The sequence below is a fragment of the Dromiciops gliroides genome, chromosome 1, assembly GCF_019393635.1.
Source record: "Dromiciops gliroides isolate mDroGli1 chromosome 1, mDroGli1.pri, whole genome shotgun sequence".
NCBI classification, from domain to species: Eukaryota; Metazoa; Chordata; class Mammalia; order Microbiotheria; family Microbiotheriidae; genus Dromiciops; species Dromiciops gliroides.
Window position 1 is genome coordinate 656767395 of NC_057861.1, and position 23192 is coordinate 656790586.

The following is a 23192-nucleotide window of genomic DNA, read 5'->3' on the forward strand; positions in this document are numbered from 1 at the left end:
ATAATCACTTATCAGCAAAAGAGAAAAACCTCATTTGGGGTGGTTTTTTTTTTTTTTGGCAGACATACTGAAGTGGTTTTCCTTTTTCCTTTTTCAGCTCATTTTACAGATGAGGAAACTGAGGCCAGCAGGGTTAAGTGACTTTCCCAGGGTCACACAGCTAATTATTGTCTGAAGCCAGATTTGAACTCAGGAAGAGAAGTCTTCCTAACTCCAGACCCAGCACTCTACTGTGCCACCTAGCCACCCCTGTATTTGTATACCCGGAGCTTAATTAATAGATCCTGACAATGAGTGAATGTTTAATACTGATTTCTCTATAAAATGAGAGAGTGGAGATTAGATTATTTCTAATGTCTCTCCTTTGATTCTGTGTTATTAAACAGGTTGGGCAGGGTGTAGTTTACCAAATTTCATACTCTTATCCCAGGGTCACTCCTTTTCCCACTTTAACCAATCAAATCTACATATACTTGCTCTGCCCCATAAGAATGGTATTTGCCTTGCAAAATTGTCCTGGGAACCCTCAAAATGTCTGTTATCTCCCTAAGAAGATTATCTATGATAGCTCATGTCTTTATTCTACTTAAATCTGTTTACAAAGGTTTCTTCTCACAATGACCAAATGAAACAGGCAGTATAAGCACGAATAGCCTCGGTTTCTGAATCCTTTTTGTCATAATAATACCAAGTAGTGAATGTCAGCACTTTAGGTTTTTTTATAGTTGAAATCACAAACTCATGAAAGTGTAGCTATATGTTCCTTTATCTTTTAATAATTTAACATGTTGTCTTAAATAGCACTTAACTTCAGTTTGGATAGCTCTTCATCCCATCTGAACTTGAAAGTTGAAGATAACTGTGTAGAATGGGATCCAACTGGAGGAAAAAGTCAAGAAAATAAAGTAAAAGGAAAAGAAAATAAAGGCAGGTAAGTAACACCTATTTTTGGTTTTATTTTTGAAATTAAGATTGTATTTCTGTCTCAATTTTACTTTAATACTTAAAGAACTAGGTCTGCTTTTCATATATGTAAATTAAATGTGCATTTAGTTGTTTTTACATTAATTTGTAGTGATATTAGCTCTTTATACTAGTGGAGTTAATCAGCAACACTACATGTCCACTGTGTGACAAGTACTGTACTAGGTAAGTATGATATTATTTTGTCAGGTATTTGAGTTTTTGGTTCATGTCTCTTCATCACCTTTCATAACTTCCCTTTCTTCTGTTTATCTTTGCTGTTTATTTCCTTTTTTAATTTTTCAGTATTCTGCTTTTTAAAATTATTTTACAGTAGCTCAGACTATTTAGAGGGCAGTTACGTGTATCATTCCCATATTTTTGGACTTTGCAGTTGAGATATTTACCTGAAAGCTCTGCAGTGAATAGAACACTGTAACACATACGTGTCTGATTCTTATTTCTGGGCTAACTCTTGACACAGACTGTGTTTATAACCTTCAGGCTACATATCATTTTATTGTTACAAGTTGCCTGAATGATTTACTGGTAGAGGTTTTTTGCCCTTTGTTATGAAAATAAATGTTTGAACTGAGACAACCTTCTGTAAATGCAGATTTGAGGTTTATCAGTAGAACAATAAAAATACTTTTCTGGAAGGTGGCCATCAGTTTTATTTCTTTTCTAAGTTATTATCCTTAAAAAGTAGTAATATCAGTTTCTTAATAATTGCCTATTTCTGTCTGACAGTGTCCATGTTACTGCACTGAAGAACAATAAAAGGTGATGACCTATATCTTTATGGTTCTAGGATTTAGTATGTCTAGCTTGGCTGAAAAATTTACAGTAATTCTTTTTTTTTTTTTAACACTTATCCCTGTCTAAATTAATAAGCAGAAGCCAATCCTAGCAGCCTTTATCAGCCAAAATATTCATCTAATGGATGTGTTGATAGATTGTTTTATAACTGCAGCTTTCAGTTTTGTAGTACACACCACATAACAACTAATTACTTTAAAATCTCATAATAGTTTCTTTTTCTTGCATTCATTCATGGCTGGATTTTGATCATTGTTACTTTTGGAATGTCTTCTGTCTCATCACAGTCAGTGTCTGTAACATTATAGTTTTTACTTCTATGTTAAACTTTTAAAAGATTAAAAAAATAAAATTTGAAAGATGAAAAATATTTTTAAAAACCTTTTATGTGGATGTTTCAAAAGCAAAATTTTTAGAACAAATTTTTTAAATTAAAAGGACGATGCCTTAGATATCTAATGAAGAATAAAAATAATTTCAGATCTAAAGGAAGAATATTTGCAAGCAAATTAAAAGTATGTAACAAATCTCTGGTAAAACAGATTGTTATATTTTAAAGTTATTTTACCAGTTGATTAATTTGTTTCTTTTTGGTAGGTGTTTTTCATTTTACTATTTTGTTGTTTCAAATTGTTATAAACTGTTAAAGGCTGTTAGATTTCCTGGAAGATATCTAGTCTGAATTGGTTAAATAAATTTTTGGATAGCCAGATTTTAGCTTTTCAAGCTATACTGTATGCTCTTTTATTTTTTAAAAGTATTTTTGAACTGCAAATGGTTTTCCAAAATCTTCCTCTTCTGTTTTGTCTGCCAAATGTTGCTTAACATAACTGCCTGTTTTATGAAGTTAGCGGAAATTTCCTTAAGGAAGAAAACAAATCTGCTTTTTTGTGTCAGAAAGCAGAAACTGGAGAGCTTCCAGCATAGGTAACACTATGGGCAGAAGGATGAAATGCTGATTTGGAAATGTTCTCTTTCCTTTATTCTCACTGAGATTAAGCCCTAATTCTGAGTTACATTTATTTTTCACGCTTTCCTAATTTTGTTTTCTGCTGGTAAGTATTCTGTTTTCCTCTGATTATCAAACATGATAAGCCTGTTTTTTACCTAATGCTAAATGAAAATTTCAGTTAATTTGTATGATATTCACTCAATGTTATATATCCTTAATCCTTGAAGCTGAAGATTTCTTAGAACTGTCATTTTCAGTCCTGTGACTGTAAATGGACGGAATGATATCTGATTAATATATAACCTGTACACATATTGTATGTATAAACTGCTGATTGTATGTCATCTTATTTCTCCCTCCCTTTTCCTCAGCTGTTTTTCCTTAGGCAGCTCTCTGTCCTCTCCAGATTGACAGCAACAAACTGTTTAGTCTAAAGGGTTCTTTCCTCTTCTCTTGTCCTTCCTCCCTCAGATATTATGTACATATCCCTTTCCTCTGTCTTTTACTATTCAGAGCTGAGTCAATTCTACCTTAATCGTCCTTTCTCATGGTACATGCACATCTTTTAAAATTCTCTTCCAACTGTTTATCATTCACCTTAGTCAGCCAGTCAGTCATTATAAATTTATTAAGCACCTACTAGTACCAGGGATACAAAGAATGGTAAAAGACAGTCCCTACCGTCGAGGAGCTCACAGGCTTAATGGAGGAGACAATGTACAAATTACTGTTTACAAACAAGTGATACAAGAAAATTGGAAATAATCAATAGAGGGAAGGCATTAGAATTAAGGGGAAACAAGAATGGCATCCTTTAGAAGGTGAGACTTTATCTGAGACTTGAAGAAAGTCAGGAGGCAGAGATGAGGAAGGAGAAATTTCCAAGGATAAGAGATAGCTAATGAAAATACCTAGAGTTGGGAAAGGGAATTCATGGAAGCCAATGTCACTAGATTAGGGCTTCTATATGTAGCAAATTATATAGCTAAGAGCATTCCTCAAAACAAATGGGTAAACTAGTATACATATTACCAACTCCATTTTATATCTGAGAAAAAAGGCTTAAAAAGAGTAAACAAATTGGCCAAGGCAGGAATATCAGAGCTAAGACCATGAGGATTTTTCATTGTAAGTCCAGTACTAAATTTTTTAAAATTTAATTTTGTTCATCTTCTTTGTGGGTAATATAATTATATTCTACATTGTTTTCTGTTATATTTCATTGTAACAGTATAGCATTTCAGCTATGTGTAGCATAGTCTTTGTGTATTGTGTCCTATCCACCATTTATAGCAGTATCTTTTTAGGAAAATGTATTCAAAATTCTGACAACATAGAACCAAACTTCTGAATTATTGTTTTTGTTCTGAATTATTTTTTATGTGGAGCTGATTGGGGAGCATGGGCTGTTGGGTTAGAGAAAAGGGGGTTGGGTTGGAGGGAGAAGTGGTGTGAGGCATGTAGGAATTGCAAGCAGCTGTAAAGAAATGATTCAAATATTATAGAGCCACAGTCAGTATAACACAGGATTTAACTGCTTCGACATTAAAGGATTGGAGGGTTTGGAACATGATATTCCAGAAGGCAAAAGAATTAGGATTATAACCAAGAATTACCTACCCAGCAAAACTGAGTATAATGCTTTGGGGGGAAAATGGATATTTCATGAAATTGTAGACTTTCAAGCATTTCTGATGAAAAGATCAGAGGTAAACAGAAAATCTGTCATCCAAACACAAGACTCAAGAGAAGCATAAAAAGGTAAACATGAAACAGAAATCATAAGGGACTCAATAAAGTAAAACCATGTACATTCCTATATGGGAAGACAATATGTGTAATTTTTAAAAAATCTGGTCCAGATTTTTCTTCTGCCCTTTCCCCTCCCCCAGTGAATTCCCTTCACCCCTCAATTTAACCCTAAAGATGTTATCATCTAGCTAAGTGACACAGTGGACAAATCATCACCCCTGGACCCAGGGGGATCTCAGCGAAAACCTGGCCTCAGACACAAGACAGTCTCCCACTGTACGACCCCAGGTTTGTCCCCCAGCTCCAATTTTTTTTTTTTATGGTTCTCTAGGGTCTTGTTTTTGAAAGTCACATTTGCCATTCAGTTCAGGTCTTTTCATCACAAATATCTGAAAGTCTTCTTTTTCATTAAAGTCCCATCTTTTCTGCTGAAAGATTATGCTGAGTTTTTCTGGGTAGGTGATTCTTGGTTGTAATCTGATTTCCTTTGCCCTTTGGAATATCATATTCCGTGCCCTCCAGTCCTTTAATGTAGAAGCGGCTAGATCATGCGCTATCCTGACTGGGGTTCCACTGTACTTGAATTCTTTCTTTTTGGCAGCTTGCAGTATTTTCTCCTTGACCTGAGAGCTCTGGAATTTGGCTATAATATTCCTAGGAGTTTTCCTTTTGGGATCTCTTTCTGGAGGTGATCAGTGGATTCTTTCAATTTCTATTTTAGCTTCTTCTTCTAGAATTTCAGGGCAATTTTCCCTGAGAATATCTTGGAAGATGGTGTCTAAGCTCTTTCCTTGATCATGGTTTTCAGGTAGGCCAATAATTTTCAAATTATCTCTCCTGGACCTATTTTCTAGGTCAGCAGTTTTTCCCAGAAGATATTTCACATTGCCCTCTATTTTTCTATTCATTTGGATTTGCTTTATTGTGTCTTGGTTTCTCATAAAGTCACTGGTTTCCATTTGTTCAATCCTAATTCTTAGGCAATTATTTTCATCAGAGAGCTTTTGTACCTCCTTTTCCATTTGGCCAATTTGACTTTTAAGCTGTTGACTTTTTTCTTATGTCTTTCCTGCATCACCCTCATTTCTCTTTCCATTTTTTCCTCTACCTCTCTAACTTTATCTTCAAAGTCCTTTTTGAGCACCTCTATGGCCTGAGACCAATTCATATTTTTCTTGGAAGCTTTAGATATAGGGGCCCTGATGTTGACATCTTCCTCTGAGGGTGCCCCTTGGTCTTCCTTGTTACTGAAGAAACTTTCTATGGGCCTCACCTTTTTCTGTCTGCTCATCTTGCCTTTCTTTTACTTGCTCCTTAAAGTGGGGCACTGTTTCCAGGCTGCAGTATCCCAAGCTTAAGAAGTCCCAGGTGGTATGATTTAAGGAGAATCAGGTTCTTCACTCACCTGGCCTGTTTCCTTGTCCTAGATGACCCCCAGACCAACTTGCTAATCAACCAGCTTTGTGTGTTGTGGTTGTTAGCTTTGACGAGCCTGTGCCACTCCCCAACCTGGGCCACTGCTACTGGAGCCTACCTCCTGGTTCTCAGCAGGGGTGTAAAATCCAAGTTCTGCCTTAGCACCAGCATAGACCCTTGTAGTCTCCTCCCTGCCCAGGGCTCAGCCCACTCACCAGACTGTGAGCTTAATTCCAGACAACACTGGCGCTTAAGCTGATTCAGAGGCTCTAGGGGTCTGCTTCTCTGGTGAGGCCTTCCTGGGACTGGATCTATGTCAGGGTGACTGTGGGGTTGGGCTCGAGTCCTGTATCAGCACAGCAGCTCCCTCCTTCTGACCTTCCAAGCCGTTCTTGGTTAGAAGATGATTTCAGCACATTCTTCTGTGAGTTTTGCTGCTCCGGGCATTTTCCTATGGAGTTATTTGGATGTTTTTTGGAGTGATCGTGTCATGAGTTCGGGAGCTCACTGCCTTAACATTCATTTTTTAAAATAAAATTTTGAGTTCCAAATTTCCTCCCTTCTTTTCTCTCCTTGCTCCTTCCTAAGATGGTAAGCAATTTGACATTAGGTTATATATGTGTAATCAAATATATGTAGTTCTAAGAACTTTATCATTATTAAGTCAGTTAGAAGAAATCTACATAGAGGGTATGGGTATGAGTCAGTTATATTGGAATGATATCCAGAAATAATGAAGGGGTGAGAAAAGGGGATTAACTGAAAGAAGGGGAAAGGAAGAGGTAGAATGGGAAAAGTTGTCTCACATAAAAGAGGCACACAAAGAACTTTTATAGTGGAGGGAGAAATGGAAGAGTGGCAGGCAAGACTTGAACCTCACTCTCATCAGAATTGGTTCAAAAAGGCAAGACCACACTAAGTTGGGTAAAGAAATCTATCTTAACAGGGAAATAGGAAGGGAAGGGCATAAGAGAAAGGTGTGTGTGTGTGTGTGTGTGTGTGTGTGTGTGTGTGTTTGGGGAGGTGATAAAAGAGAGGGTGAATTAAAAGAGGAAGTGGTCAGATGCAAAACAGACCTTTGAGGAAGGAACAGGTTAAAAAGAGAGACAGAAGAAAAATATGACTGAGGGAAATAGTAATAATAATTGTGAATATAAAGGGAGGTGGATAGTAGAATGGATTAGAAACCAGAATCCTACAGTACATGGTTTATAAGAGACCCACTTGATATAGAAAGGCAGAGTTAAAATAATGAGATGAAACAGAATCTATTAGCTTCAGCTTGTAGGGACCAATTTTTAGTTGGGGAGTGTTAGCTAAGCGGCTCACCGCAATATTAGGGCAAGGAAGGAGACCGGCAGCCTCCCTCAAAACAGAACAGGATTTATTTTAACAAGAACAAACTTAAACACAAACAGGATCAGTAGGATCAAGGGAAAGGAAATAAAATGGGGAAAGGGAAATTATACACCCCGAAAAATACCACCGCCCAGGAATCAGCTGAGAATACACAGCAGAGCTCCTGTCACCTTCCAGCTTCCAGCCAGAATTGTGAAATTCTCCTCCCCATTCCCAGAAGCCCCACACAGCCCCCAGCCAATTGACTGGCTGCTCTGACAGTCACATGACTGCCCTCACTAGGCTTCCAATCATTATAATTTTGCTAGGCCTATGTAGGTGTCAGCAAGTGGTGATGACATGAGGTGCCAGCGCCATGGCAATGGCTACATCCAGTGGGTGGAGCACTGTGTGGTATGTGGAACCCCAGGCCAGTGTGTGCCGAGGCATAAAAACCTCAAATAACAATTAATTCTTTACAAGCTGAAGTAAAAAAGGGTGGCAGTCATGATCTTAGACAAAGCAAAAGCAAAACCAGACTGAATTAAAATGAGGGAAGCTTCATTTTGCTAAAAGGTATCATAAACAATGCAATAATATGAAAACATTTTACAGTAAGTTTCTCTGATAAAGCCTCTTTTCATAAATGTATAGGGAATGTAATCAGCTTTATAAAAATAAGATCCATTTCCCACTTGATAAATGGTCAAAGGATATGAACAGGCAGTTTTCAGAAGAAGAAATGAAAGCTTTATATAGTCATATGAAAAAATGCTCTAAATCATTATTTATTAGAGAAATGCAGATTAAAACAACTGAAGTACACATCGTGCCTGTCAGAAATGACAAATGCTGGAAGGGATGTGGGAAAATAGGTGCATTAATGAACTGTTGGTGTTGTGAACTGATCCAACTATTCTGGAGAACAATTTGGAACTATGCCCAAAGGGCTGTAAAACTGATTTTATAGCAACTCTTTTCTTTTTGTAGTGGCAAAGAATTGGAAATTGAGGGAATGCACAAGGAATGGCTGAACAAGTTATGGCATATGATTGGGATGGAGTGCTATTGTACTATAAGAAATTATGAGTGGAATAGGAAGACCTATATGAACTGATACAAAGCTAAGTAAGCAGAACCAGGACATCATTGTACACAATAAAAGCACTATTATAATGGTCAATGAAAACCTTAGCTACACTGATCATATTTTTATTTAAAAAAATCTTCAGGTTAATTTAACTAAGAATTGCTTTATACTCATAATGAAAAAGAACCTGGTGCCTTCATATTTTGTTACATCTGTGATCTTGTCCATTTCTTTTTTTTTTTTAGTGAGGCAATTGGGGTTAAGTGACTTGCTCAGGGTCACACAGCTAGTAAGTGTGTGTTAAGTGTCTGAGGCCGGATTTGAACTCAGGTACTCCTGACTCCAGAGCCGGTGCTCTATCCACTGTGCCACCTAGCTGCCCCCCATTTCTTTTTAAAATAATAAACGTTTATAGTTTTGAGTTCCAAATTTTATTGCTCCTTCTCTCTTTTCCCTCTCCCCTCCCTGAGGTGGCAGGCAATCAGATGTGGGTTATACATGTACAATTATATAAAACATTACCATATTAGTCATTTTGTATAAGAAAATGTGAATAAAAGAAAAAAATGAAAGAAAGTGAAAATAGCATGCTTCAGTCTGTGTTCAATCAATATCAGTTTTTTCTTTGGAGATGGATAATATGCTTCATCACTAGTCATTTGGGATTGTCTTGGATCATTGTATTGCTGAGAATAGTTAAGTCATTCACAGTTCATCAAACAATTTTGCTGTCTCTGTGCACAACATTCTCTTGGTTCTGCTTACTTCACTATACATCAGTTCATACAAGTCTTTCCAGGCCTTTCTGAAATCATCCTTCTTGTCATTTCTTATGGCACAATAATATTCCATTACCATCATATACCACAGCTTGTTTAGCCATTTCCTAATTGATGGGCATTCCTTTGATTTCCAATTCTTAGCCCCACAAAAAGAGCTGGTATAAATATTTTTGTACAAATAATAGGTCTTTTTCTCATTTTTGGGATGTCTTTGGGATATAAATCTCGCAGTGGTATTGCTGGAGCAAAGTGTATGCACAGTTCTGTAGCCTTTTGGGCATAGTTCCAAATTGCTTTCTAGAATGGTTGGATGTTTTCACAACTCTACCAACAGGGGATTAGTGTCCCAGTTTTCCCCCCAAACCCCAACATCCAATATTTTCTTTTGTTGTTTTATTTGCAAGTCTGATAGGTGTGGGGTGATACCTCAGAATTGTTTTAATTTGCATTTCTCTGATCAATAGTGATCTAGAGTATTTTTTCATATGTTTATAGATAGCTTTGATTTCTTTGTCTGAAAACTGCCTGTTCATATCCTTTGATCATTTATCAATTGGGGAATGACTTGTATTTTTATAAATTTGACTCAGTTCTCTATATATTTGAGAAATGAGGCCTTTGTCAAAGATACTTGTTTCAAAAATTCTTTCCCAGTTTTCTGCTTCCCTTATAATCTTGGGTACATTAGTTTTGTTTGTGCAAAACCTTTTTAATTTTGTATAATCAAAATGATCAATTTCACATTTTGTTTTGCTCTCCATATCTTCTTTGGTCCTAAATTCTTCCTCTGTGTGTAAATCTGACAGATAAATGATTCTATGTTTTCTTAATTTGTTTATGGTATCATCCTTTATGTGTAAATTATGTACTCATTTTGACCTTAGTGAGAGATGTTGGTCTATACCTAGCTTCCGCCATATTGTTTTCCAATTTTCCCAGCAGTTTTTGTCAAATAATGAGTTTTTGTTCCAAAAACTTGGATCTTTGGGTTTATCATATACTGGATTACTATAGTCATTTACTATAGTGTAATTTCTACCCGTTCTATTCCACTAATCCACCTCTCTGTTTCTTAACCAGTACCAGATTGTTTTGATAATTGCTGCTTTATAATACAGTTTGAGATCTGGTACTGCTAGACCACCTTTTTTCATATTTTTTTTATTGATTCCCTTGATATCCTTGAGCTTTTGTTTTTCCAGATGAATTTTGCCATTATTATTTTTTTGCCGGGGGCGGGGGACAATGAGGGTACAGTCACTTGCCCAGGGTCACACAGCTAGTAAGGGTCAAGTGTCTGAGGCCAGATTTGAACTCAGGTCCTCCTGACACCAGGGCTAGTGCTCTATCCACTGCACCACCTAGCTGCCCCTTTGCTATTATTTTTTTCTCTAGCTATAAAATATTTTTGATAGTTTGATTGGGAAAGCACTAAAGAAATAAATTAACTTAGGTAAAATTGTAATTTTTAATCTTATCCATTTCTGCATTTTCTCTAATCATGCAGACAAGCCATCATAATGTCTTGAACATACCCAGTTTCATTGTATTATTTATTTAAAATTTCATTGTCAAGAAAGTATCATTAGTTGTTACTATTCAATCTGAAAGTGAATTTGCTATCTTTCTTTTAGTTTTGTCTTCCCATCTTGTTTCCTACTTCCTCTTTCTGGTATGAATCTAATCTTTGTTTAGCTTGCATGGTAACAGTTGGCTTTTACCTGCTTTGTTTTGAATGATTTTTATTTGAATGGTTATCATTGTCATGTTAACAACTCTGACTAACTAAAATGATGCAAATGTTTTGGCATAATTGAAAATCTTTCATGTAGAAAAATTTATTCTGTGCTCTGATGTTTTATGCTTTATCAAGCATCCTTATCCTGGATTTTTTTTTCTCTTCCTGCTTTGTAGAAGTGGTACACCATCACCTAAACGGACTTCAGTGGGCTCCAGACCATCATCTATAAGGGGCAGCAGAGATCGTTTTACTGGTGAATCATACACAGTATTGGGTAGGATAAAACTTTAGATTTCATCATTGCTTTAGATAGGTCAGAAGCAGTATAGACAAACTAATGGTAAAGGTAAAGTAGGCCTAAACACTTGTATGTCAAACGTACAGCTTTTTAGAAATGTCTCATTACAAATCCTCAGATTATGTCAACTTTACATTTTGTTCTCCCAAATTAACTTCTTATATTTCCTTTAGAATATTACTTCTGGAAATTATAAAGTGTTTCACATGTTTCCAAATTAATGTTCAGGATGTACTAATTGAGTATGGTCTTGCATTTGTTGATAGTAGATGAGTTCTATTGCAGTTATTTGTAGGAAAAGCATAGTAACAAAAGTCAAGTTGTTTGGGAGGGATTGCAGTGAGGATGTTCTTTATTAAATATATTTAGTATCTGTGTATTGCCATGGTTCTTGCCCTGTAATCAAGATTATGCAACTAGAATGTTTGAGTGTTATTTTAAGGGATACAAGTCCTAGAAAAGAGTCTTTTTTTCTGGAAAATTTTTTACTATTAAAAAGACAGATCCCAATTCACCTTCCTAATCTTTTGCAGGAGACACTGCCATTGAAAGTGGACAACATTACTGGGAAGTCAGAGCCCAGAAAGACTGTAAATCCTACAGTGTGGGACTAGCATATAAGACGCTGGGGAAGTTTGACCAGTTGGGAAAGACAAATACTAGTTGGTGTATCCATGTCAACAACTGGTTACAAAGCACCTTTGCAGCAAAGCATAACAATAAAGCCAAAGCTTTAGATGTGATTGTTCCTGAAAGGATAGGAGTGTTTTGTGATTTTGATGGAGGTAATTTTATGACTTCATAGTCATTTTTTTCAGAGAAACCTTTAATAGTACCTCTTAAGTTAACTCTAGCTATATTTACATTACTATTCTGAAAAGAAAACCTAGATTCTAGTCTCAGACTCCATAGGGATGTGTTAGAAGACTCACTTACGGAGATAGTAGGAAAAGTGATAGATCTCCCAGAGCTTGATTGAAGTGCGATGTTCTACACTTGTTCAAAGGATTGTAATGATTGGAATGACGCCACCTACTGGAGACTTGCTGTGGGAAAGCTCCACCATGAGGAAAATGCCTCAGAGGCATTGTGGCTTTTCCTTGGCGTCAGGAAATGACGTTTGCTCATGGGTGCTGTCTATCAAGGCTACCAGCCAATCAACTTGAGGAGCCTCCTATGGTCTGGGAGGAGACAGGAAGGAGGAAAGGGAGCCTGCGCAGAGAGCGCTGGGGGTTTTTTGTTTGTTTTTTTAGTGAGGCAATTGGGGTTAAGTGACTTGCCCAGGGTCACACAGCTAGTGTTAAGTGTCTGAGGTCGGATTTGAACTCAGGTCCTCCTGACTCCAGGGCCGGTGCTCTATCCACTGCGCCATCTAGCTGCCCCCCAAACTGGGAGGAGTCAGGAAGCCAAAAAACCCCTAGCGCTCTCTGCGCAGGCTCCCTTTCCTCCTTCCTGTCTCCTCCCAGACCATAGGAGGCTCCTCAAGTTGATTGGCTGGTAGCCTTGATAGAAAGCACCCATGAGCAAATGTCATTTCCTGACGCCAAGGAAAAGCCACAATGCCTCTGAGGCATTTTCCTCATGGTGGAGCTTTCCCACAGCAAGTCTCCAGTAGGTGGCGTCATTCCAATCATTATAGGATGTATGACCAAACGAGTCTCTTTAATTCAGAGATGCAGCATGGCAAAGGGAAAAAAAGCATTGATCTTGAAACTAAAAAGGATTTGAGTTTGGATTTCTGTGTTAACATTTATTAGCTGTGTGACCCTGGGCTGTCACCTAACTCCTCTGGGCCTCAGTTTCTTCAGCCACAAAATAGAAATAACACTTAACCATTTCCTCCCTCATAGACATCTTATAAAGTGCTTTGTAAAGCATAAAATGTACTAAATAACAAGCTATAAAACTCTTAGAATTAAAAGGGATTTAAGAATTTATCTAGTCTAGTCACTGATCCTATGGAAGCATTAGTTCTGTAGTCTCTGACAGTATGTTTTTTAAACTTCCACTAATAGAGCGCTTTCTGCTATTTAAAGTAGACAAGATATAGTGAGGTCTTAGAACCATGGCTATAAGGATCAAAAGAGCCAGAAATGTTTAGACTGATAATTCTTTTCTACCTGCTTTATATCGAATATTTTTGGTCTGAATGCTTATAATTGACCTGTTAATAATTTAGGCCAACTGTAATGGTGTTTATGTCTCAATGTATTTTAAAGCATTACATGTGTAGAAATTTTTTTTCATGCTTTAATATTTTATGATTTAATAAGTATCATTAAGCAGGACTAGGGATTAAGTCTTTAATATACTACACATTGCCTATATTTCATTTACTGTTTTAATTTCTTGCCTGCTCCTCTACTTCCTCCCTAGACAGCCCATCAAAGGGCTTAGCTTGAGTTCAGAATCACCTCCTCAACTTCTCTCATTTCAACCCTTTTCAAAAATATCCTTGCATGTACACATACATACATACAACACACACTCAATATAGGAAGTTGTGAAGCTAGATTTATAATTTCAGTATAAGGATTGGGTCTAAAGTATGGATGGGTATGATACAGAACTAGACACAGTCTTTGCTAAATGTGCTACCTTTTCCCTTTTGGGAGTGGGCAACAGGATCTTCTGGGGGAATGCAGTTCCAGGGCTAGTGGCTACAATAATGTACTTTGTGGAGGATTTATAAGCTTTGAGAGATAGTAAATATGTATTCAATTTTCATCTTATATGTTGATTTTAGGACTTAACCACTTTGTGTAAAATGTGCTCCATTATATACAGGAAAGAAATATAGAATTATTTGGGGAGGGGGAGTACTAACAGGTAGGGGAAGGAAATCCGAAAAAGGCCTTTTGAAGTAGGTGGCACTTGAGCTGAACCTCAAGGGAGCTAGGAATTCTAACAATCAGAGATGAGGGATGGGGAGAGCATTTCTGGCAAGGGACTCAGCCTATGGAGACAGGTGGTGGAATGCCATGTACAAAGACAAGTAGATAGACCAAGTTGACTAGAATGTGTAAGAAGAAATAGTATACATTCAGTTTGGAAGAATAGGTTGAAATCAGACAATAAAAGACTTTAAATGCCAATGAGAGGAATTAATATTTATTGTAGGGGCAATAGGAAGCCACTGAAGCTTCTTGAGCAGAAGAATGATAGGATCAGACCCTGCTTTAAAAATATGAATTTAACAGCTATATATCAGATGGATTGGAGAAAAGAAAAGATGTATGTAGAAAGACAATTAAGAGATTATTGCAGAAGTTCAGTCTGGAGGTGATGAAAGCCTTAACTAGGATGGATGTGAGTAAGGAGAAGGAGATGGATTCGTGGGAAGTTGAAAAGATAGAATTGATAAGACTTGGCAATTGATGTGGATTGGGGAGAGTGTGGTGAGTGACATTGAAGAATTGTAAATTATCTCTAGAGGAATGGTGGTACCCTGCACAAAATTTGGTAAGTTAGTCAAGAAGAATGGATTTAGAAGTCAATGGGAAGGGCTTAGTCAGCAGGATGAATTTTGAACATATTGAGTGTGAGGTAGCTATGGGATTTACAGATTGAGCAAAAAGCAGTCAATTGAGTATGCACAATTGGAGCTCAGGAAATAGTTGAGGGTTTTGGGGAGACAGAGAAGGAGGGAGAGGGGGAGGAAGAAGGGAGAGAGAAATATTCATCTCTGCAAATGACTCGTAGATCTACACATTGAACCTTATCCTCCCTCCCTTGAACTTCAGTTGCACATTACTAGCTGCCTATTAGATAGTCTAACTAGATGTCTCAGAGACATTTCAGACTCAACATAACCAAAACAACTCATTATCTTTCCTTCCTCTCCACCTTTAAAACGATTTATCTTCTTCCCCCCACATACATACAATTTCTTTTGATTTTTGTGTTCAGTATTTTATCCACTATGGTTGAACATGTTAATTTTGAGGTGACAAAGAGGCCCTTTAGGGATGAGTGAAAAAACTCATTTACTACGCACTTACTGTTTGCAAAGCTCTATGCTAAATGGTAGGGATACAACTAGAAAAGTCAGACAGGCCTGTTTTCAGGGAGTCCACAGTGTGTAGGCAGACACAACAAATACAGAAGGCTTCAGCTACAAGTCATATATAAAAGTTCCATGTTTCTTTGGGTGTAGTGGCAAAGCAATGATAATGCCTATTATTTTTGTCATTTCCACTGATAAAATAATTTCTGTTTTTGAATATTAAATCATTTGACATTGTCAAGGACCTTGGTGGCAAAAACTTTCTTTTCTGGATCTTTAGTAGCTGTGGCTGTGACACTTGTAGGAGCAAATGCCAGCTTATATCTCTGTAGTAGTTACTTTCTGGTATATGGTGGTGGACACCGTGCTGGAAGCATTGATTTTCTCAAGGCTCTTGAATTTAGGGTTCTTGACTTGCCCTGGCACATGCTACTTCCTGTCTTTCCCTCAGGATGTTTTGTTGCTTCAGCTAGGCTGGCAGACCTGTTCTTTATATAGATAGAAATATGGTACATAGGTGAAAAATAGGGATTCAAGATGTTAGATTTGGAATTTGTTACTTTGAAGCCATGAAATAGATGAGGTCAAGAGTAAGTGTAGGGAGGTGAGAAAGAAGAGGACAGAGATTTTGTGGGGGAAGACCCTCTCAGGGCCAAGAGAAGCAATAAGAACAGCAAAGGGGATAGAAGCAATAGCCTTCTAAATAGGAGAAATGGTAAAATGTAGTGTCATGAAGCCAAGGAAAGAATTTCAGAGAGGAGGGAGTGGCAATCAGTATCATATCCTCCAGAGGAGTTGAGTATAATTGCATGCCAGCTAAAACAGTAACAAATAAAAAGGCTTTCCACTTTGTCTCCTTCCAAATTAGAGAGAAGAAACTTTTTTGAACATTCTGCTTCCATTACTCTACTAAATGCTGTGGGGGAATATAATAATTGATCATAAAAGACTTCAAGGAACCTATTGTAAGGGGGGAAATGTCAAAATAAGTAGAGTAATTTTATATAGTATATGAAGAAACTTGTAAGGCAGCATAGGGTAATAGAAAAGGCATTGAGTTCAGATCAGTAGACCTGGTGGTAGTCCTTCCTCTGCTACAAATTGGCTGTGACTCCAGGCAGCCTATCTTTCTAGGTCTTAATTTCTTCATTTGAAGAAACGAAGCATTGGATTGGATGATCTTGTCAAATCTCCTTCAGCTCTAACTTTCCGTGAACTTTTTTTTGTTGCTTTGGAGTTGTTTCATTTGTGTCTGACTCTCTGTGACCCTATTTGCAACTTTTTGGCAAAGACACTGGAGTGGTTTGCCATTTCCTTCTCCAGTTCATTTTATAGATGAGGAAACTGAGGCAAATAAGGTTAAGTGACTTGCCTAGGGTCACACAACTAGTGTCTGAGGGCACATTTGAGGTCAGGAGGATGAGTCTTCCTGATTCCAAACCTAGTGCTCTATCCACTGTACCACCCATTTATCCCATGAATCCTCATAGTCACTGTCATATTTAAGAAATGATCATTGCAGTCTAAGGATAACGAAAGGGAAAGTTTCATTTAAGAAGTATTTTGGGTTTTGTTTGGCTTAGTTTTTAAAGTAAAATTTTAAATACAAGATTTGGACTGGTCGAGAATAAGGAGAAGGTGATTTTAATTGAACATAAGATGTAAAGAAGTGTGCTGGAAATAAGAAAGTAGAGGGGAGGGATGTGAACCTGGGTTACACAGATTATGAGGATTGGTTTTAAGTAGATAGTATCAGTCAGTAAAGAAAGTGATGGTTGAGTAGCTAAAGCTAGAAGACAATGATAGAGGACATGAGTTAGGCTGTAAAGTGTCCACTTAAATTTCAGAGAAACTAAAAAAATTATGTGATTTTTTTTCACAGTTCTCTTGCTTTATTAATTTACTTTCTTATCTTATTTATAAATACTTGTGCTTAAAAGTGAGCTTAGAGTACACATGTTCAACTAGTGAATTCTAATAGCCAAATTATATCAGATTCTTAGAGACTTCAGATTTAAAATTTTATTCAGATATTTTGCTGTTGATGTTTGCAACAGAAGGGCTATTTTTAATATTCAAAATCCAGCCCTTTACAATTTTTAGAGAAAGAGTTTTATTGTTAATATGTATTTCACTTCTAGTGTTATACCATTATATTTGAAATTATTTCCCCCTGATTTTTTTGGAATTGTGGTTGGTTTTCTTTTCTGTAACTGAGCTTTCTTTTTTTTCCATTTCAGGTCAACTGTCCTTTTACAATGCAGCCTCAAAGCAATTATTGTATTCTTTTAAAACAAAATTTACACAGCCAGTACTCCCTGGTTTCATGGTTAGTATTTATATTTTCATTTGGCAACTTTAAGAAAAATAACTTGTGTTTAATTATTCAGTGGAGTAAATCTACTTTCTCTGTGATATATATTTATATCGATGCTACTGTGCTTTAAAAATATTTAAACCTTAATTGATATATTTTGTTTTTATATAATTTAAATTTTTGAATATATCTTCTCCTCTGTTCACTGAACCATCCCTTGTAACAAAAAAATAAAAATAAAAGAAGGCAGTTCAGCAAAAATCCAACTCCCCATGCCCCCAGATTAAGTGAGTCTGACAGTATCTGCAAAGAAGGAAAGTTGGTATATTTGGAGCAGGTTTTGGTCATTATAATTACAAAATGTTTCATTTTACAAATTCTTTCCATTTATATTGGCGATATTGTGTTGTTTACCTGGTTTTGCTAACTTCTTTCTACACGAACTTACATAAGACTTCCCATGCTTCTCTAAATTCTTCATATTCATTGTTTCCTACAGTACAGTAATATTCCATTTATATATATATATATTTATATACATACATACATACACACACACACACACACACACACACACACACACATATATATATATATATATATATATATAAAATGAGATATTCTTGTAAAAATATATATATATTTATCCGTTTCTAGAGCACTGGCCCTGGAGTTAGGAGGACCTGAGTTCAAATCCAGCTTCAGATACATGACACTTACTAGCTGTGTGACCCTGGGCAAGTCACTTAGCCCCAGTTGCCCCCCCCCCCAATAAATAAATTGAAGGGAACTTGCTTTGATAATAGAAGCACTGTTGTAAGACACTGATCTCACACACTTCTCTGCCTATGTATGAATATCTCTCATCACTGATGCCTTATGCATAATCTGAGTATGGAGAACTCATGAAACAATCTTACTTAGGGCTTAAATGCTGGTGATGATAATGATAGCTTGTGGCTTATGCCAAGGCACAAGTTCTAAGGCTCTCTAGAAGCTGTATATGCTATTCCACAAAATCTTGGCCCTCTTCCATTTCTTTTCTTGCTATTTAGCTACTCCTTAGATCCCTGAGCCGATGAATACATTTAAGTTTCATTTTCATACACCTCTATTTTGGACCAGTATCAATATATTACAGACTGTCCAGCAACTGCTACTTATGAAAAGGATGGAACTAATTTCCTATATTATTCTAGTGCTCCTGCAACCATAGGTTGTCGTATTGTGATATTTGGTAGTAAATGATATTAGTATGTTATTTTGATTTTTCTAATGGAATTTTTTTTAAATGAGTTTCAACTTAATTTGAAATCTGACTGCAGCTATATTTTATAATCTTTTCTAGGTCTGGTGTGGTAGACTTTCTTTGAGTACTGGATTACAGGTTCCAAGTGCCGTGAAAACACTACAGAAACATGAAAATGGAATGAGTGGTTCAACTAGCAGCCTGAACAATGTTATGCAGTAATATCACTTCAAAAAATGTTTACTTCTCTTTTTATTTTGGTGGTTTTTTTCTGTGCAGTTTCTAATCACAGATGCTTTTGAGCAATGGATTAATCATTTGGGTTTGCTGCCCTCTGCTGCTTTTAAGGCCTCAATACTGTTAACATTAAGCTTCTGAAATGAAGCTTTAGCAGGAACCTACTGTGAAATCCCATAGAAGAAGCAGTTATAAAATAAGGATTGACTTTCTGAACAATAGATGAAGGTGAAAATGAAAGTGTTTTTTTTTTTAGAAGAAAACTGATTTTTAAATTTTCTAGATATTTTATTGTTTCTTCTGTTTGTTTATACATAGGATTCCAAAGGCAGGAATAGCCTTGGTTAGGAAGGTTTACCTCTTAATTGACTAAACTAATTTTTCGGCTTTCCTATGCTTACCTTAATTTTGTGATTCTTCAGAAAAGAAAGACTTTTAGTTCCCAGACTGAAGCTTTAAACACTTTTCAGCCCTTAAAAGTTTTATAACATTTGAAACTGTTGGGAATGCCAAAAAGACTCTCCTACAGTAACTTTAATATTTTTCCCCTTAATTTGGAAATGAATGGGGTTGTGATTTTTTTTCTCCCCTTGCTTTATATGTTGAAAAGATCAGGCTCTTCTTCTTCCCCTTTCTCTCTTATTTTGTGTATCCAAACTATCACAATGCTAAGACAAAATTTATATTATTCTTATGACTTGACACAGATTGGACAGGTGAGTTGATAAATATAGTTTAAGAGATTTCATTTTGCACTAGTTCTATAATCTAGGTACTTTGCGACATTATTGGGGTGACACAGGGATTTTCCTCATCATGCTATGAACTAGGCTTCCTTTTCTAGGTCAGTTTGGACAATGGAAAGATTTTAAGGGCTTTTACACGGTGTTTTCTGGTATTATTTCCTAACTAAGCTAAATCTGTAGTAAATTTGCCATTGGATTTTGAGGTATTTTGCTAATTTAAAGTTTTGTAGAAGGGTTAAAACAATGCATTAAATTTTGCAACCTATAAAACAAAATTACTTGTAAAGGTGGGAAAATTTGCCACTCTAGTTCAACCTGGTATAAAAGAGGAGAGAAAAATTAATACACAAAGTGCATGCCATTCATGCTTTTAGGAATGCTGTACTTATTCTTTACTAAAATTATATTTATTTGTGTTAACCAATAAAATATAAATAGCCTGAAATAATTTAGAAAAAGAATCCACACATCTCTGAAATAATTTGTATTTGTAATTATTTCAAATAAGACAGCTTAGAGACAATTTTGGTGCAAGTTATTTTGTTCCATTTACTTATAGTTTAAAGCAGGTACAACTCTTCAAGAGTTGATGTACACATAACGACAGCATATTGAACACTGAATAAAAACTGTCTAGTGAGGGCAATGAAAATTATAAGGCAAATTAAACTCGAAATATAAGTCCCTGAGAACGAAATAAAAATGGCAGTAAATGAAACAGTTATATGTATAGTTTTTTAACCATTTAAGAACCTGAATATGTGTTTTCCCTGTTTTTGAAATGTTGATTTTGACTTTTTAAAAATTTCTTTTTCTAATTTCAAATAAGAGCTCTTTCCCCAGGAAGTTACCTTCTATTCTTTAAACTCCTGTTGATCACTAGAAAAAGCATCATGATGCTTTAAATATAGTATTCTCTCAATAAAAGCATAGTACTTACATGCAGGGTGTTCTGTTTTACTATCTATACAATGAATGTAAATGAAGGATATTATTCTATCTAGTCATGTATAGTGGTAGTAGAAGACAATATATGTACCGCTGACCTGATGTCAGGTAGTTTTAAGGATGTATAATAGTTGAACATGAGGAAGACAAGGATATTTTAAAATGTGAACATAGATAATCCTAGTTCTCAAAGCACTTTTCTTCTGGTTTCCTTCCATTTCTTTCAGCACAATTTTAAAAGAATGTACTATGCTTAACTTAATTTTGAGGGAGTATCAGAGAACCTTTGAACCAACAAAGAATTCAGTTTCATTTGCCAAAAGCAAACCCTAAAACAAAAATCCATTTGTCAATCTGTTGTTTATGGAAATGGTTAAGTAGAGTATCTTGGTGGTCATTACACAGAAAAAGCCAAAAATTCTTTTCTAATTTTTTTTTTACAAGAATATCTCATTATGGTGAAATCATCTGGTTAATTCAGTGCCTTCTAAATTTTCCCAGTGCCCCACATGGTTTTAACTTATGGTACTCAAGCTAGGGAACATTTTGTTGGATTACTATAAGGCCTTTTTTAAAAGGATGGGGATGGGGAGAAGGGTTGGAATATTTAAGGTTCTTGTACTTGTTAATGTACTTGACACTCCTCATGTCAAAATCATTGAGAGGAGAATCTTAAATTTCCCTGGACAGAGTTTACTATTGACAAAAACTTGTGTAATATCTAATTTCTCAGAGGATTTTGTAGTAAGAAAATGAATTTAGTAAATCCAAGATCCTGTTTCCCCCATCACATATGTAACACGATTATTACCTCTAGTATTACCATAAAATGTAGAGTTAGGCTTTTGCTATGCTTTTAAAAAATTAAAGTCCAGAATATGTCTGTATGGATCTTTTATGAGTTCTGTTTTAGAGCTCTTTTTTAAATTGTATGATCATTCTTGTCTTTATTTTGAAAACTGAAACAAGACTGATTTCTGTATTGGAAATGTGTGGGAGATGATCCGAAACTAATATACGAGGTATTACTAAATTATGTTATTTTAGGATCCCTTAGCCCTCTGAACTTTTAAACACCATTTCTGTTTTTAATGAACTAGAGAAAGAAATGAAGGAGTTGCCTTAAGCACTTTAAATAAGAACATTTCTAGATTGAAATATGACACTAACCTATGTTATATGATTTCTAAATCTGTGTGCAAGTATATTCCTGTGCAGTATTTCATAATTATTTGTGTTGCTTGCACTTTGTGAGTTAATATAAATTGTTAAAGGATGATTTAGAAATTCCAAATGCTAGAGAATGAATAAAGGCACTATTGAGGCATATCTTTCTGGAGTTGGGATTTATTGGAAGTTGTTACACTCTTTAGACAAATAAACTGACAATAGATCTATTTGAGTAAAGTTGGACTTGGTCAGCTTGAATCCAAAATGTAAGCAGCATCGTTTTCCCAAATGTGATTATCAAAAGCTACAAATGAGTTTGCTTTTATTTACCCAATTACAAAATTAAAGCATGAATAGTATTCTTGTGACTTTTTATGACTAATCCTAGGTGTTTTAAAAAATATAAATGAGGAGAAATAATTCTTTTAAATGTAATAGTTTAGCAAAGGTTGATGTTTTATCTCATTGTTTTTTGTTCTACTTTTTGCTCACTCTTTTTCTGTAAAACATGGTATTGGTTAATTAATTTCTTTTTAAAATCAATATGAAATACCTATATTTCTAGTACTTCTGGAAATGGAAAAGGTAGAATTACACACTAGCTACACTATCATAAATTCTATATCAGACGAAAAAGAAGTCTGGATTTTCAGTTCATATTTTAGTACGTTTCTAAAACATAAATTACATTACTTTTACTTTTTTTTTTTTTTTTTGGTGAGGCATTTGGAGTTAAGTGACTTGTGCAGGGTCACACAACTACTAAGTGTCAAGTGTCTGAGGCTGGATTTGAACTAGATCTTCCTGACTCCAGGGCTGGTGCTCTATCCACTGCGCCACTTAGCTGCCCCCAATTGCATTACTTTTTTTTTTTTTTTAGTGAGGCACTTGGGGTTAAGTGACTTGCCCAGGGTCACACAGCTAGTAAGTGTTAAGTGTCTGAGGCTGGATTTGAACTCAGGTACTCCTGACTCCAGGGCCGGTGCTCTATTCACTGTACCACCTAGCTGCCCCTGCGTTACTTTTTAAAAGATTCCTTATAGGATAGTACTTTCTGCATAGTCTTTGGTTGATAATTATTTTTCATTAGGAAAATTGTAAAATTATTATAAAGCTGCTGTTCAGTTATATAAAAAGGTACTCACTTCCAAAACAGTGTGAATAATTTATTTTCATGTTTGAACAGAGTTGATGGAATTTTTAAAATAGGTTATATCCAACCTCTCATATCTATCTTTCCACTTTTTGCTATCATCTGAAATGTAAAATGTTCATTTAACCAGAATCCAAATACCAGAAACTTTTTGTAGTACTGTTCAGTAATAATGATGCCCCTAAAGTACTGCCCAAGGATGAAAATTTTTTGAA

General features: G+C 35.8%; 1 protein-coding gene across 4 annotated transcripts in view; it reads left to right on the forward strand.

Annotated features, from left to right (window-relative positions):
- FSD1L (fibronectin type III and SPRY domain containing 1 like) overlaps positions 1 to 22610 on the forward strand; it is an 89192-nt gene extending 66582 nt beyond the window's left edge. For 2 of the 4 annotated variants that reach the window (XM_043978149.1, XM_043978152.1), the window contains exons 9-14: positions 802 to 931; positions 1714 to 1746; positions 11027 to 11127; positions 11685 to 11936; positions 17398 to 17486; positions 18823 to 22610. In XM_043978149.1, the coding sequence (XP_043834084.1) occupies positions 802 to 931; positions 1714 to 1746; positions 11027 to 11127; positions 11685 to 11936; positions 17398 to 17486; positions 18823 to 18945 (728 nt within the window). In that variant the 3' untranslated portion in view covers positions 18946 to 22610. The remainder of the gene's footprint in view (positions 1 to 801; positions 932 to 1713; positions 1747 to 11026; positions 11128 to 11684; positions 11937 to 17397; positions 17487 to 18822) is intronic. The other 2 variants (XM_043978150.1, XM_043978151.1) reach the window with 2 other exon arrangements.
- Positions 22611 to 23192: the final 582 nt, after the last annotated feature.